Below are 14,721 nucleotides of genomic sequence, written 5' to 3' on the forward strand. Positions count from 1 at the left end.
ACCCCCCACCCCCCCAAGTTCCCCTTAGCTAGAACAAAAGGTGCAAGTTGTAAACAGAAAGGTCATGAATCAGTATATGCTGCCCCTTGTTTTCCCACAAAAATTCAGAGTCATAATGCAAACGCTTATTTGATCACTCATGAACATCTCATTTTGATACTACTTAAATCTATGTAAGAAGTAAGATCTTTGCAGTTGGAAAAGATAATAGATATTTGAAAAGTTGAAACCTGTTACTCGAGAAGCTTGCACACTCCATATCCCAAGTAGAGACCGAGTGAAACTATGAAATCCCTGTTGTTTGGTTCCAGCTAAAAAGTTTCCTGTGACAGGTGCATCATATGCAGCCTTCGGCAAGCCAAGGATCTTTAGTGTCCCATCGTCACATGATATTACAATAAATCTATGAACATTAACAAATACAATTTGAGAGAAAGACGTGAAAAGTAGATATCTAAATCAAATTCATTAGCAGGATATGCTCATACCTTGGCTCTGGCAACCAGTCCACACTGCATATATGAACTCCCGAGCCTACATGATACTCCCGGAACGGACGGAAGGGATCCCTGTTAGAAATACAAGGTAGGGTAGGATATTAAGAAAAAGAAAAAAAGATACGTATATATATATATACACACACACACACATTTATAAAGGCAAATACAACAAGCAACTGGCATGGGCTTTGCAACCTAATTATTGCTTCAAAGTCCCATTACAAAATCAATCCAACTGCAGATTTCGTATAGCAGAGTTGACCACTAAGTTGTAACGATGTCTGCCTTATGATACAATTTAGCAAAGGAACATGAAAGTACCCTTCATACCCTCACAATCTGAGGATAAACAATTTTCTAACAGTCGGTAGTCCATAAAAATTATCAGTGCATGAGCATATAACCAAATAATGGGTTTTCATAAGAAACTACAGCAAAGCAATATAAAACATGCCATATTCCGTTGCTGAATACTGCTTGAGCCCGCACTATGTATAGTTCACAAAAGTATGATGAGCCCTGGGACATAACATATAATGCAGAATAAAGCTTAAACACACACCACACACACACGCATATTTATATATATATATATACACATGTTTCAAGCTAAGTTGCTCGGACTCGGATGCGGGTGTCCGATACGGGTGCGGATCCAGAGGTCAGATCCTTTATGATCTAATTTTTAAGATTCGGGGATATGGATCCATTTATGGATACGGGTGCAGGGATTCGCCTAAAAATAATTAAAATATCTAAAAATAGAGTTATAAAACCCAAATAATGAGATATTATGAGGAGAACTTGAAGAGAATCTTGGAATGAGATTAAAGGAAAAGGAGTGACATAGAAATTTCTATATAAAAGGTTCTCCATTTTCTTCAATTTCACCTTAGGTTTTGTATTGACTACAAAAATCATTAAAACTCTCCGGACTTTCCTCATCGATTTTGGTTAAAGTACCCAAAATCGGTTGACCAAATTGGACACGGATCCCACACCCACACCCATGTCATGTCGACACGGGTGCGGCACCAAAAGTGAAGAGTCTACGCAACTTAGATATAAACTAATCAAAATCAAACATAATTTCTCTTCAAGAGAAAAAGGACACACAATGAATCACGGAAAAGAACAAAAAACTTGCAACTCTTTTATTGATAACGCATTGACGCTCAAGAGACTAAGAGGGCTGTGAGTGGGAATAAATGCAGAAGAATGCGTATGGATTACTTCAAATCATTATGTACCTCTTCTGCTCTTGCTTTTCTTTCAGCAGGATGAAAATAAAAAGGTATAATTAGCAAGGGAAAAAATCATAATGATAGAGACTATCAGATAAAGCATATAGAAACAAGATTACCTCAAGTCCCAAAATTTCAGCCCCTTGTCACCAGCTACGATGATAATATTTGTATTCCCGGAATCACTGCATACAACATTGTATCAAGTAGGCCAATCAGTGAACCAGACAAAATACAAGAGAAGCTTAGACAGTCACTAAATACTCACTATGTTAATCATACTGTTGAAAAACACTAAAATTCTTGAACCATTAAAAAAATAGTTGGCACTGAAAGATACACATCAAAACAAACCCCTTCGTTCTGATTCACCCAAGAATTTTCATAGTCCGACCTATGTTGAAACAAATTGCAAGCCACAAAATAACTAAGTAGACACAAACTGTACCAATTACAGGATAATGCAATTAATGCTGCTTTATGAAAACCTAAAAGCAACATGGCCTTTATTTTAGAGAAGTTACCATATAGATTGCTTTTGGAAATGACCTCTAATAAGTTTAGCACAACAAACCTTTCCAATGGTGCCCAGGAAAGTGCCCGAATACGACCTGTATCTGCCCTGAAGCAAAGCAAAGGCCTCGTGTCTGCAGGCAAAAGGACTGTAACATGAAATCACAACTGTACAAAAAAGCACTATTATATGACTTGAGAAAAGTCTTTTGTGAAGAAGGATGTGACTCAAACTTCAAAAACAAAACAGCATTCAAGTTATGTCGCATAACTAGAACAAGTTAAAAGAGGATTAACCAAACAAAATTGCCACCTCACTAAGTTGAAACTCATGAAACCAAAGAAAAGCACAATACAGAAGTTAATTAATACCTTTAGATGAATTATTGGCTGAAAACTTCCACAAGGCAACCTATCCAAAAAGCACCTATCAGTTTTACAATGCTAAATAGTAAAAGCCTAGCAGACTCACTCTTAACATTTTGTAAGTATTCAAAATACATTTCACATGAACAAGATCCTGGTTAGAGATAATGAGATTGTTATGCTTTGCAGCAGCATGGCTTCAAGTGTATCAAATAAGTTCAAGACATGTCGGACAGACTCTAACAATTAACATTTGAAACAGGTACTTGGGTTCAGGGATGCAACTGAATTAACCATTGCCTGTAGGACTATTTTGAAAAAACAAAGGGAAACAAGAAGAAAATTAAATTAGAACCAGTACCACTCCATCATGACATCCACAGAGAATCATATCATGTGGAGGTGAAGCAGACCACTCCACTGTTAACGGAATGCTACAAGAGAGATAGAAACAACAAGAGAGGTTAATTTAAGAGAGATTGAAAGATCATGTAGAAAGAGAATAAGCTTAACAGTAATAAACAAGTTGCACCCTAAGGAAAATGTTAAACTTGTAATACAAACAATTTAAAAGTTAAGAAGCTGTCATGCCCAATATCCAATAAGGGTTTTGTAAGAATAAAGTTCTTGGGGAGTGGAACTACTAGCAAATATGGTTATGCACATATCATACAAGATGACAAAGTTAAGAGTGCATAATGCTCAACCTATACAGAGAGATGCTGCTCGTCTACTGTGAAGTTTAACACTTGTATAAGTGTGAACTTTAAAGTCTACAACCCCATATCCATCACTAAGCTGAATCATGAAAATCTATTTGAATGGTACTGTTCCAAGAATTTTCCTCATCTTAGTTCACCACATGACTCATAATCCCAGCTTCAACAAGACAAAGATTGTTCACAGTCTACAAGTCATAAAGGAAGGAACGCAAATGCAGAAAGTAAAACTTCTTTAAAAATCATATGTACAAATCATAGTAAATATGTCACAGCAAAAACATTTTGAACCGTCAAACAGAACAGAAAGAGCAATTGAACTCTGAGCACTAAACTACCTTTGCCCATCACAGCCCTTAAGCATTGAACATCTGAATACAGGTTGTAATTTCAGGAAACGGGGGTCAGTACCCTTCTTTTGAACGGAAGGATAAATAGCTTTAATTGTATGAGGAAAAGGAACCTCCCACCTGCATTAGATGATAAGGGTTATGAGATTGCCTAATCAATAAACATAGACGACCAGGCATTTATGGTGGGAGAAAGGCAGAATGCAAGAAGCTGTACAAAACTAAAAGAAGTAACAATGAGGAAGAACAAGGTATGAAAACAATCATGACTGACTATACTTCCATTTATGACTAATAAATTGGTCCATTTCATGGAGATAGAGGAATAACTGAATCAAAGTCATTTCCTCAGGCCAATACTTTTAAGGCCTTCAAACATTTAAGAAATAACTCCAAGCTGAGCCTTCTTGGTGCTATTCAACATCCATGCATCTAAGTAATAATCAAAATGGACTAGACTACTGCAGCTTACAAAGTAATTGACTTTAGGAGGAATCCTATTCTACTTTTGTCCTCCAAAACTATGGAAATCCATCAAAAGTGAAATTTCCAAGTCTTCAGCCATATAAAAAGATCACAGCATAAAATATGGACATTAACTCAAATTTTATATGAAGATCTGTGGCCTTTCAATGTTGCCTTGTTTCTCACTCCTCTCCTCGTTGCAGCAATAAACGGAGAACTAAGGTGTTACTGAAAAACTAATTGCCTTGTGCTTCACTCTCATCATTGAAGCTCTTAATAGGTTATAAAATCGGTGGCCTTAGATATTTCCAATTTCAAAACTAAGGTGTTACTGACAAACTAATTGCATCAAGTGGATTCATTCTGTTCTAAATCCCACCAGGAATCCAGAGCAAAATAGATTTTCCATGAAAGTTATATATAAGAGAGAGAAAATTTAAAGGGAGAACTTACACTTCTAAAGCTCCATTCCCCAGTATCACAGCAAGATAACCCATTCTGTGTCTGGAGACATCATAGTGATTTAAAGGCCTCCATTTAATATCCCGTGCTATTTTTCCATTGTGAGCTAAGCACAACACCATTCTAGGTAGAGAAACATCCGTTGGTATGTCCTGCATTATATCAGAACCATTCTCATCAAACTGTGAAGAATGAATGCCATGGCTCTCAGGTGATTGGGACGTGTTGGGAGATTCTTCATGCGCATCTTGTGTTAGCATTGGCAAGGGCAAGGTAGGATTATGAGTTTGGTTTTCCATTCTTTCTTTTTCTTTTTTTCTTCTCTTTGTGGAGGCACCACTCTCACTGGACCCTGCTGATAAAAGACGATTGCTAGTATATGCCTGGGAGCTCACAGCTGGAGACTCTTCAGCAACATCTTGTGTTAGCGGAATCACACCAGAATTCTCAGTTTGACCTTTCAATGTTGCCTTGTTTCTCACTCCTCTCCTTGTTGCAGCAGTAAATGGAGAATCTAGAGATGCCGCATTAATACATCTTTCTTGACTTAGCGCAATATCTACTTGGGCTTTATTCATATTTCCGCAGGACAAATCTACATAAAGTTCTGTTGATTGCAGCGAGCACTCTATAGCAAGAGGTTGTAAACTGTGGTCTTCACAATCTCTATCACCTAAAGATTCAGTAACAGGCTTCTTTCTCGGTCTTCCTCTTGGTTTTTGAGGTCCAGATGCTTTTGCCTGGACTGCTTTACCAGGGTTCTTTTTTGGTCTTCCTCTTGGTTTTTGAGGTCCAGATACTTCTCCCATACCTGCTTCACTTCTTGTCAAATTTCGATACGATTTTTGGTTAACCTGAGCAAAATAATCTTCTTTCACAATTATATCTTTTTGAATGAGATCTGGCAGACACCATATCTGAATTACACCTCTGCCTGTAAGTGAGGCATCAGTCTTGTGATATGATGAATCAGGAGGATGAGGAGCAATTGCGACAAACTACAGAATCAATTGAAAATGCAAGAAATCAATATGGATCATATCTGAGTAAGTGTGCTTGATTTATTTTTTTAAAAGAAAAAAACAGATAAAGACATGACGTTTCTTGATAAAGTAAAATCAACTTGAGACACTCGGTACAGAATGAGTAAAACTTATAAACACCAAAATAGTTACATTTCACTGATTAAGTTGATTCCATTTCCTTCTCCCCCTCTGTGATATTCCATTGAGCCATTAATACTGCTCAAGACATAATAACTTTTGATGAGTAAGCCATCGTATTAAATGACACACCGAAAACAGCTGCATTTCCATTAGCTTTTTAAAGCAATTGAAGAGAGGAAGAATCAAACAGTTCAGGGACAAATCAAGCAAAATTCCCTGTGCTACTGTAACTCGACGATAAGACCTATCAGTACATTGTCCCACTCTTTAGCCAGATTTTCTCTTACATTGTTACCTTAATATGTTTCTTGACAAATCAAGATTAGCTCTCATTCTCTGTGGTAACCAACTGCATCTCAAATAAACAATAATGAATGCTGAATATCTTCTCAGAATAGTCAAGTTTTAATGACAAATTTCAATAAACAGTTCATCAATTAATATTCTCTCTAGAACAGAAGAGAAGGTACAAGGAAAAGGAATTGGAGATGAGACAGACTCGTCCATTTGACATCATTGATTTTCTTTTCTTTTGAGGAGAATAAACAAAGGATCAAGAAGTAGATTTATAAGAGCATTACCTCACTTTTGATAGGAGCATCCCTATTTTCATAAGCTTGGGGACACCAGTCCATCCCCCATGCTAGACCTCCAACATACATAACAAAATCTTTGCTGCAAAAGATACAATGTAGACACCAGTTTAAATCATTTTGCAAACAAATCTATAAATAAATTGAACAGTGTGTAACCAACAGCCCAGCAAAGTCTAGTCCAAAAAATTTTAAGAGATCATAAGCACCATCTGTAACACAACAATAATGAGAAAAAAGCATGAAAGGAAAAAACAGTTACAAAAATTCAATGCTCAGAAAAGAGATTCAATAACCAACTCTAGTACTATGAAACAAGGAGAGAAGTAGACTTCTGAAACAGATAATGGATGGATAAAAAGATTCTGGAATAACAAGTTGTCAATCTCCCACATACTATATGTTGATGACACATTGCTTTTATGTGAATGAAGTAGCTGGAAAATCAGAAGATAGACAAGAGCTTGAAGCCAATTTGAAGGACCATACCGCAGTGCATCATGTGATCTGAAACAGTATTGCAAGATAATTTTCAGACTTCTGTAACAGTAATCTGAAATTTGTTGGTTAATAGAAGGGGTTTTTTGATAAAAAAAAGGCACTGAAACAATGGATAGAATTGCAGATAAAAGAGGAGGTGCTTCTGAAACAACTATTGGAAAGAAAGTTTTGCCGACAAAATTGTCACCAGAAGAGGCATGGTGCCACAAGTAGTGGCCGAAATGGTCACTAGAAAAAGGCACCGTTTGTAAAACATAGAAAAGAAAGAAAGCTTTAGAGCAGTGGGATGCATTAAGCCGACTTTCCATTAAGTGGAGGCTACGTAGTTCTTTACCAAGATCATACCTTTTTTTTCATAGGAAAGGTAAAGATTTTATTGGAAAGTACCAAGAAGGTACATAAAAGAGTACATCAGAGAACACAATCATAACTTTTAATTGACTGATGGAATAACAATGTACAATAAAGGCTCCGCATTGAACGGTGAAACATGAACATCCGAGTCAATTCACTGACATAACTTGCTCGCCCACCAACTTATAATATCTGGATTATGTAACTTTCACCCTGTCCATCAAGGCTAGAACACATGGAAAAATGTTTTTGTGTTTGCTGGAAATTTAACTGCGACCTCACGGTGCTCAACCCACTTCATAGAGACCAATGACCACTAGGTCACACCATGTTACTCCATTTAAACTCATCTCATGTAAGTTTTTACAAAATAAAATGATAACTCTGCCTACCTCGATTCTTTGGGAACTGGCTGCTCATTCATCAACTGCCTCTGCAACAAATCAGCTTATCTCATCAGAACTAATTCCAAGTCCAGAAAAAACAATAAACATCAAAATTCAGCTAAATATCAAATAAATGTACCTTTGGAACTTCCGCAGAAGAGAATTGAGGCAAACTTATTTCACCAATCACATCTTTCCCTTTAGAACTCTCATTCTCACAAGCAAATTTAACTTCTCTTGTTTTGTACTTGAGATATTTCCATTCTCTGCATGTCTCGACATAATTTATGTCAAAAAAAATCAAAATTCAGCGTATATGAGCAGGAAAAAAGCAATTTTTCGACTTACATTAGATAATGGAGGAAGCTAAGCTACTAATCTCAGCTTTAAAAAATTACATGAAACTAACAAATTCACTTTTACTTGTCATATTTCAAATCAATTTGACTAATTTTTGAAACTAAACTTAATCAGATTATTGTAACATTTAAAATTTTGATATTCGAAATCTAGCTAAGAAATACTATACTCGTATTATAATGAAAAAATATATCTTATAAAACTGGTTAAAATTCATGCAGTTTGAGTACTTCAAAAGAAATTTTATTTTTCAACTTACGTTAAGAATGTGATGGAGGAAGCTAAGCGATTAAGCTCAGTTCGATCAGTATCGTCAATTTCTGGTACACCGGTGAGCTTAGAAATTGTATCAACTGCTTTAAAGTGATTCTCTACTGAATAATCGAACAATGAGACTGGAATTCCGGAGGAAGACTCGCCGCCGGCGACTTTTTCCGGCGAGGTGGAAGGAAATTCAGGAACATTGTTATTGGATTTTGGTTGTGATTTTCTTCTCTGCTTACAACGCTTCAATTCGGCGGCGACTGAAAAATCGTCGCCGGTTTCCATGACTGTTGATGATTTTTGTGTTAAACTATAACAAAAGAGCGCGCGCCAGAAATCGGCGTGGGATTTTTGGGGCTTTTTTGCTGCTGGGGATCGAACCCTCGTTTTGTTGAATATGTAGCAAAACAATAGAGTTTATATATTTTATTAACAAGAGTTGCGGTTGAGTGGTAGTCTCGAGTTCGAGCCACTTTGGTATCGTCTTTGTTTGTTGGAAAGTACTTTATTCAATGTAGGAAACTGAACATATGTAAATTAACTTTTGGCTTATGACTTATAAGTTAGAACTCATAACTTATGATTTTTAGCATATTTTTATTATTTTCACTTTAAAATAAGTGTTTATAAACCTTTGTTAAATTTTATTCAAGCACTTCAAAACTGTTTAAAAGTTATTTTGTCTTAAAAACACCTAAAATAAGTCAATTTAAATGGACATCTAGTCAGTCTCCAATTCAAATATCTAACACCACGTGAAATACCAAAAATATTAGTATGCAAATTCAGTCAAAAAATAAATAAATAAATAAAGATACAATTTCAAAAATAGCAAGATGATAGACATAATAAGACTATGTAGTTATAGTGTTGGTAATTGTGTTCCATAACTATAATTATGTTTGCTATGAAGGGTGTGGTTTGTATATTTCGTTTGTCGTTTGTATATTTGGCTTGCAAATATACAAACATGGTAAGAATATATAAATTGAGGTTGTGATTTGTATATTTCGCTTGCGAATATACAAATAGGTTTTCAGAACCTCATTTGTATATTTCGTTTGTCAATATACAAACATGGTAATTTATTATGAATTTTTCAAAAATCATATATAAATAGCTAAATTTATTCAATTAGGAATCGAATTATACAAATTTTAAATTTATACCATCAAAGACCAAATTATACAAATTTTAAATTTTTACAACTAAAAATCCAAACAACAAAATTTTATGAAATTGTAGTCATAGATTAAAAAAATAAAAATTATAGTCATATTACATAATATATTTTAGATATTTGTCATTTCGAATAATTTTCCCAAAATGCAAATGGGTTTCAAAATATGGACAGCTAAGTAGAGTAAATTTTAGGTTTAGCAAACATAAAAATCATATTTGTATGCTATAGCTATAATTTATATAATTGTGCTCCATAACAAACTTTATGTTTGCTATGGCTATTAATCTGTATATTTCAGTAAACATATACATAAAAATATGTATTTGGGTCTATTTGTTTATTTCGGTATACAAATGGGTCCTACATTTGTATATTTCGGTATACAAATGAGTCTTGCATTTGTATATTTTGGTGTACAAATGGATCTTGCATTTGTATATTTTTGTCTATTTGTATATTTCGGTATACAAATAAGATGGCAAAAAACATGAAATATTTGCTGCTAAATACAAATAAAAGAAATTATGGCTATACCATTTGATTTGAATTAATAATTTGTTATTTCATACAATTTTAAATGGGCAAATTACATAAATCACATACTTTTAAGGGAAAATTACAATATATCCCTTAAAAGTTTATAATTACAGAAATCCCTCAAACGGATACAATAATATAAGCGCTGATACATTAATCTGATGCGCGAGATACACTAATCTGATGCGCGAGATACACTAATCTGATGCGCGAGATACACTAATCTGATGCGCGAGATACACTAATCTGATGCGCGAGATACACTAATCTGATGCGCGAGATACACTAATCTGATGCGCGAGATACACTAATCTGATGCGCGAGATACACTAATCTGATGCGCGAGATACACTAATCTGATGCGCGAGATACACTTGTGAAAATGAGGAATTTTGAAAATTTGTAAAACTTTTAGAGGATAATGATAATAAGTAAACTAAAATGTGGGATTTCTGTAATTAATCCATTTTATATTATTAAATGGGCTAATATCTAAGTTGGGCCTTCAGGATGTAATTGGCTATCAAATCACAAACTTTGCTCACCACCGTTTGGCCATAGATTATGAATTAGAAAAATTGAGCTTTTGAAGTTTTGTTTAAACGTATATTTTATTTGAAAAAAAAATGAAGTTTTGTGAATGAAAGTCTCAAAAATTGGTTTGAGGCAGTTAATTTTTGGAAACTCAAAAATCTTTGAAGATAAATTTTATGGCAAAACAAATATTTAAAGATAAATTTCCACAAGTTACTCTCCAAATCTACGGTCAAATGCTAACTTAGTTTGTTGATGCGTCCTTTCATATCAACTAAATATAATCTAACAAGTGGTATGATTAATTAATTAATAGCAAGATTAAATCTTCCGAAAAAAATTTCTCTTGCAGATTGAATCTCTGCAGAGAAATTATAAAATTATTTAATGTGCTAGTCAAACTGAGTTTATGCACTAATTAGGTAGATATTTTATACAATAGTGAAAGGAATAAAAATTACATAAAAATAGTAGGACCAAATTGAATGAAATTGATCCTAATGACATCCCATAAAAAGCCAATTCTGGCCAAAAGGGGAAAAATATTATGCGCTTAATAATATGAAAAAAAAAACTTACATTTGTCAACAAGCAAGTTTAATTTCAAGATTAAGTAGTACTCTTAATTTCCCTTACAAATACTGGCAAACCGCCACAAAACGAGGCGGTCAGACCAGGAGAGAATCGAGGAATGTGGTGTGATGGATGAGCTAATTCGACGTGAAATCGTCGGAGGAATGAAAGAGTCATACTTTTAAGCTCAACAAGAGCCATTTCTTTACCCAAACAAACCCTTACCCCAGCTTGAAAAACTGGATACTTATAAGGGTTTTCTTGGAAAAAAACACCGTCTTTATTAATCCATCTCTCTGGTTTGAATTCTAAACAATCGACGCCCCATAATTCTTCCATTCTTCCCATAGCATAAGGATGATAAGTAACCCTAGTTCCCTTTTTAACAAAAGTCCCATCAGGTAAAAAATCATCCTCCAAACAAAACTTAGAATCAAATTGGATTGGAGGGTAAAGTCTCATACTCTCATAAACACATGCTTGCAAATAATGAAGATCTCTCAATTGCTCACAACTTGTGAGTTCTTGATTTAGTCCAAGAACTTCATTTGCTTCTTCTCTAATTCTCTCAGCTACTCGTGGATTCTCCGCGAGTAGCCAAAACAAGCTTGTTGATGTAGATGCCACCGTGTCTCGTCCAGCTAAGAGGAAACTAATCACAATATCTCTTAAGTATGTCTCATTGACGATATCCCCTTGCATGAATCTTGATAGAAGATCCTTATGATTCGAAAACCCTAATTTTCGACGTTGCCTTATGACTTCTTGTGCTAGTATGTTAATCAATTTGATTGCTTTTTTCAACTTCCTTTCACTCCCTATGTTGAAAAATCTCTTGATTTTCCATACAATTGAAGACACATGCATAGCTCTTTTAGCTGATAATTGTGATGCTAAGTCAAAGGAAATAGCAAATTGTGAAATTGGAAGTGATAATTCCAAACACTTTGGATCTAATCCAAAGGAAAATCTACAAATACAATCAAAAGAAAATCTCCTAAAAACATCTTGTAAATCCAAAATCTTATCTTTATTATTAGCAACACAAGCTAATAATGGGATAAGTCTATTTTGGATTTCATTGTTCATTACGTCAAATGCAAATGATCTTATTGAATTTCGTCTGAGTTCAAGACTAGCCATTTTCCTTTGAAATTGCCATAAATCTCCATCCACATTGAAGATACCTCTACCAAGAAAATCACCTAAGATTGTTGAGAAATTTTTCCCTTTTGGAAAATTATCAAATCTTGTTTTGAGCATGTATTCGACATTTTTAGGGTTTGCGGTGATGGTGTTACCAAGAACATGGATGTGAATTGTTCTAGTAGGGGATTTTTGAAGAAGATGAGTATACCAATCACATAAATTTGTGAATTGAGGGTACCAACTTGATGTCATGTAACATTGACAAATTTCACATTTGCATAAAAACTTTAGTCTAACAAAATAAGAAAGGAGAAATAAGAAGAAGATAAAAGTGATGATAAAGAGAAAAACGATAAGGAAATTAGTAGTAGAGGCCATGTATGATGAAAATACAAAATATTGGAGAAGAAAGGGATATATATAATATATGATCAAGTTGATCTTCTTTATTATTGTAATTAATTAATAAGAATACATTTTCAATTAATAAAGTTATGATGCAACATTATCATATTATTATTTACTAAAAGGTCTATTCAAGATTCTCCACCTACTATATTCTAGAAAAGACTATATACATATATAATGATAGAACAAGAAAAGAAAAAATAGCACCCCTCTCACCAAAAGAAGAAATCAATATCTGATCGTCTAAAAGATAATAAGGTATTAACATGAAAATGAGTACACATGTTTATATATGAATATTTGTTAATGTCTATAAGTTAAATTCAGATAAGTTAGAGCGTATGATCAATGTATGTATCTTATAAATAATGACGAAATATAAGAGTCAAAAACGATAATAAATTACAATGAGTGCAAACATTTTGTTTGCTCTTATATGAGTATATATATAAGTTAAATTCAAATTAGTTGGTGTGCACCTTTTCTTTTTTCTTTTTTTAATAATAACTAATAATGGAAGCACGTGCTATTATTCTTTATTAATAGGATTATACCCTAAAAAAAAAATTAGAAAAATATTAGGCAGTACATGACTCAGCAAGTGTAATTTATTAATAAGGGGCATATTATTATGTTCCTTTAAATTCTATAATCTAACCTTAAAAAAGTTAAGCAAAGTACTATTGTTTATACTTTATTCCTAGGCATTTTTAGTACTCTACTCAACCACTAATCCTTTGTCTCATATTCCATAAAGTAATATCTATTTGTCTGTTTCAATTTATATGTCTTAATTTAATTAAATATGAGGTTTAGTTTTATAAAACAAAAATTAAAAAATATCTTAGGATCTTAGTTAAGGATATGTATAACAATTAGAATCTATTCTTATTGGAAACTTTTTGGTTGGTAAGAGTAATATATACTCTTGACTCTACAACACATAATATGGTACTCTTGGTTCAACGATATCTTATATTTTGTTACGATTTTTGTTAGATTCTAATGTATTTTCTGTTATATAAATAAAAACTTATCATTTGAATCTTGTTACTGTAACGACCTGTTCCCGTCGTTATAGAAAAGCCAATGGAGAAAGAATTGGAGTCAGAAAACTTTTTGGTAGTAATTTGGAATTTACTAACCTAATCCAAATTTGGACGAAATCGGAGTCAGTAAAGTCTAAGGAAATCTGGTAACAATTGAGTGATCTATTTATGAATTTGATCACATGAGTAGATATATAAGATGTTAAGGAACCCGTACGACTTTACGGAATTGAATTCGGGGGATCAGAACTCCCGGAATTGAACTTAGCATGAACAGATATTTTCTAAGTGTCGTGGGTTCAAGGTGTGTTGTGTAATGAGGGTCTTGGAATTATTAAAATAGCTCACTGGTTCCGTGCAAGCCGCTTTAAAGGGATTTTTGTCGCTCTGGCGGGGCCGCTGTGGCGGATTCGACGCGACTTAAGGTCGTAAATAAACCCCTAAACAACCTTCTTATGCACTTTTCAATTTTTAGAGCTAAGGAATGAACCCCAGGTGACTCTTGATAGTTTTTCACCATTCTTAAGGCTAAATGTAAGGTTTTTACTCCTCGAATCCATGTTTCGATCCGTAGAACTTAGTTTCTTAGGTAATTATCGATGGGGGAGGGTTTTGATCTGGGAATTATGGTGGTAAAAGCCCTAATCTGGGTATGGAGATCAAGGTTTGACCTAGGGTTAATATTATTGATTATGATATGGGTAATTGTATCTTGATTGTTGATCCTTGCGTATAAATTGTTGTTTGTAGACCTAAAACAAGCGGAAAGAATCCGGAAAAGGAAGATTCAAGTGTCTTAGGGGATTTAAGCTTGGATTCGAGGTAGGTGATGGTTGTGATTTCATGTTTTGCGTGATGTTTGTTAGTAATTGCTTCATTGTAATACATGCATGTATGTGAATGAAGCCTATTGATCACACCTAATGTAACTAAGTATGAACGAAGAACTACATGTCATGAATCACCTCTTATTGTATGATTGTGAGAATATACATTGTGATTGTGATTGTGGTTTGTTGAATGGATCGGGTGTTACGTTCCGACA

General features: G+C 34.2%; 2 protein-coding genes across 3 annotated transcripts in view; both read right to left on the reverse strand.

Annotated features, from left to right (window-relative positions):
• LOC102605692 (uncharacterized) overlaps positions 1 to 8,618 on the reverse strand; it is an 11,498-nt gene extending 2,880 nt beyond the window's left edge. The window contains exons 1-12 of one of the 2 annotated variants that reach the window (XM_006341055.2): positions 8,239 to 8,618; positions 7,759 to 7,885; positions 7,626 to 7,666; positions 6,367 to 6,460; positions 4,611 to 5,617; positions 3,681 to 3,812; positions 2,985 to 3,057; positions 2,630 to 2,669; positions 2,319 to 2,391; positions 1,864 to 1,929; positions 489 to 569; positions 231 to 403 (exon numbers count right to left, since the gene is read on the reverse strand). In XM_006341055.2, coding sequence (XP_006341117.1) covers positions 231 to 403; positions 489 to 569; positions 1,864 to 1,929; positions 2,319 to 2,391; positions 2,630 to 2,669; positions 2,985 to 3,057; positions 3,681 to 3,812; positions 4,611 to 5,617; positions 6,367 to 6,460; positions 7,626 to 7,666; positions 7,759 to 7,885; positions 8,239 to 8,528 — 2,197 coding nt within the window. In that variant the 5' untranslated portion in view covers positions 8,529 to 8,618. Of the gene's footprint in view, positions 1 to 230; positions 404 to 488; positions 570 to 1,863; positions 1,930 to 2,318; positions 2,392 to 2,629; positions 2,670 to 2,984; positions 3,058 to 3,680; positions 3,813 to 4,610; positions 5,618 to 6,366; positions 6,461 to 6,867; positions 7,203 to 7,625; positions 7,667 to 7,758; positions 7,886 to 8,238 lie in introns of those variants that run through there. The other variant, XM_015306003.1, reaches the window with a different exon arrangement.
• Positions 8,619 to 11,048: 2,430 nt separating this feature from the next.
• Positions 11,049 to 12,597, reverse strand: LOC102590366 (cytochrome P450 94C1-like). The gene has a single exon (XM_006341176.1). It carries the CDS (start codon positions 12,595 to 12,597, stop codon positions 11,107 to 11,109), a length of 1,491 nt encoding a protein of 496 aa, XP_006341238.1. The 3' UTR covers positions 11,049 to 11,106.
• Positions 12,598 to 14,721: the final 2,124 nt, after the last annotated feature.

Source organism: Solanum tuberosum, unplaced genomic scaffold (genome assembly GCF_000226075.1).
Source record: "Solanum tuberosum cultivar DM 1-3 516 R44 unplaced genomic scaffold, SolTub_3.0 scf00021, whole genome shotgun sequence".
Lineage (NCBI taxonomy): Eukaryota > Viridiplantae > Streptophyta > Magnoliopsida > Solanales > Solanaceae > Solanum > Solanum tuberosum.

What these genes read in the sequence shown, in the direction of transcription:
- LOC102590366 (XM_006341176.1), bottom strand. Translation starts at nt 12,597, where the DNA reads ATGGCCTCTACTACTAATTTCCTTATCGTTTTTCTCTTTATCATCACT.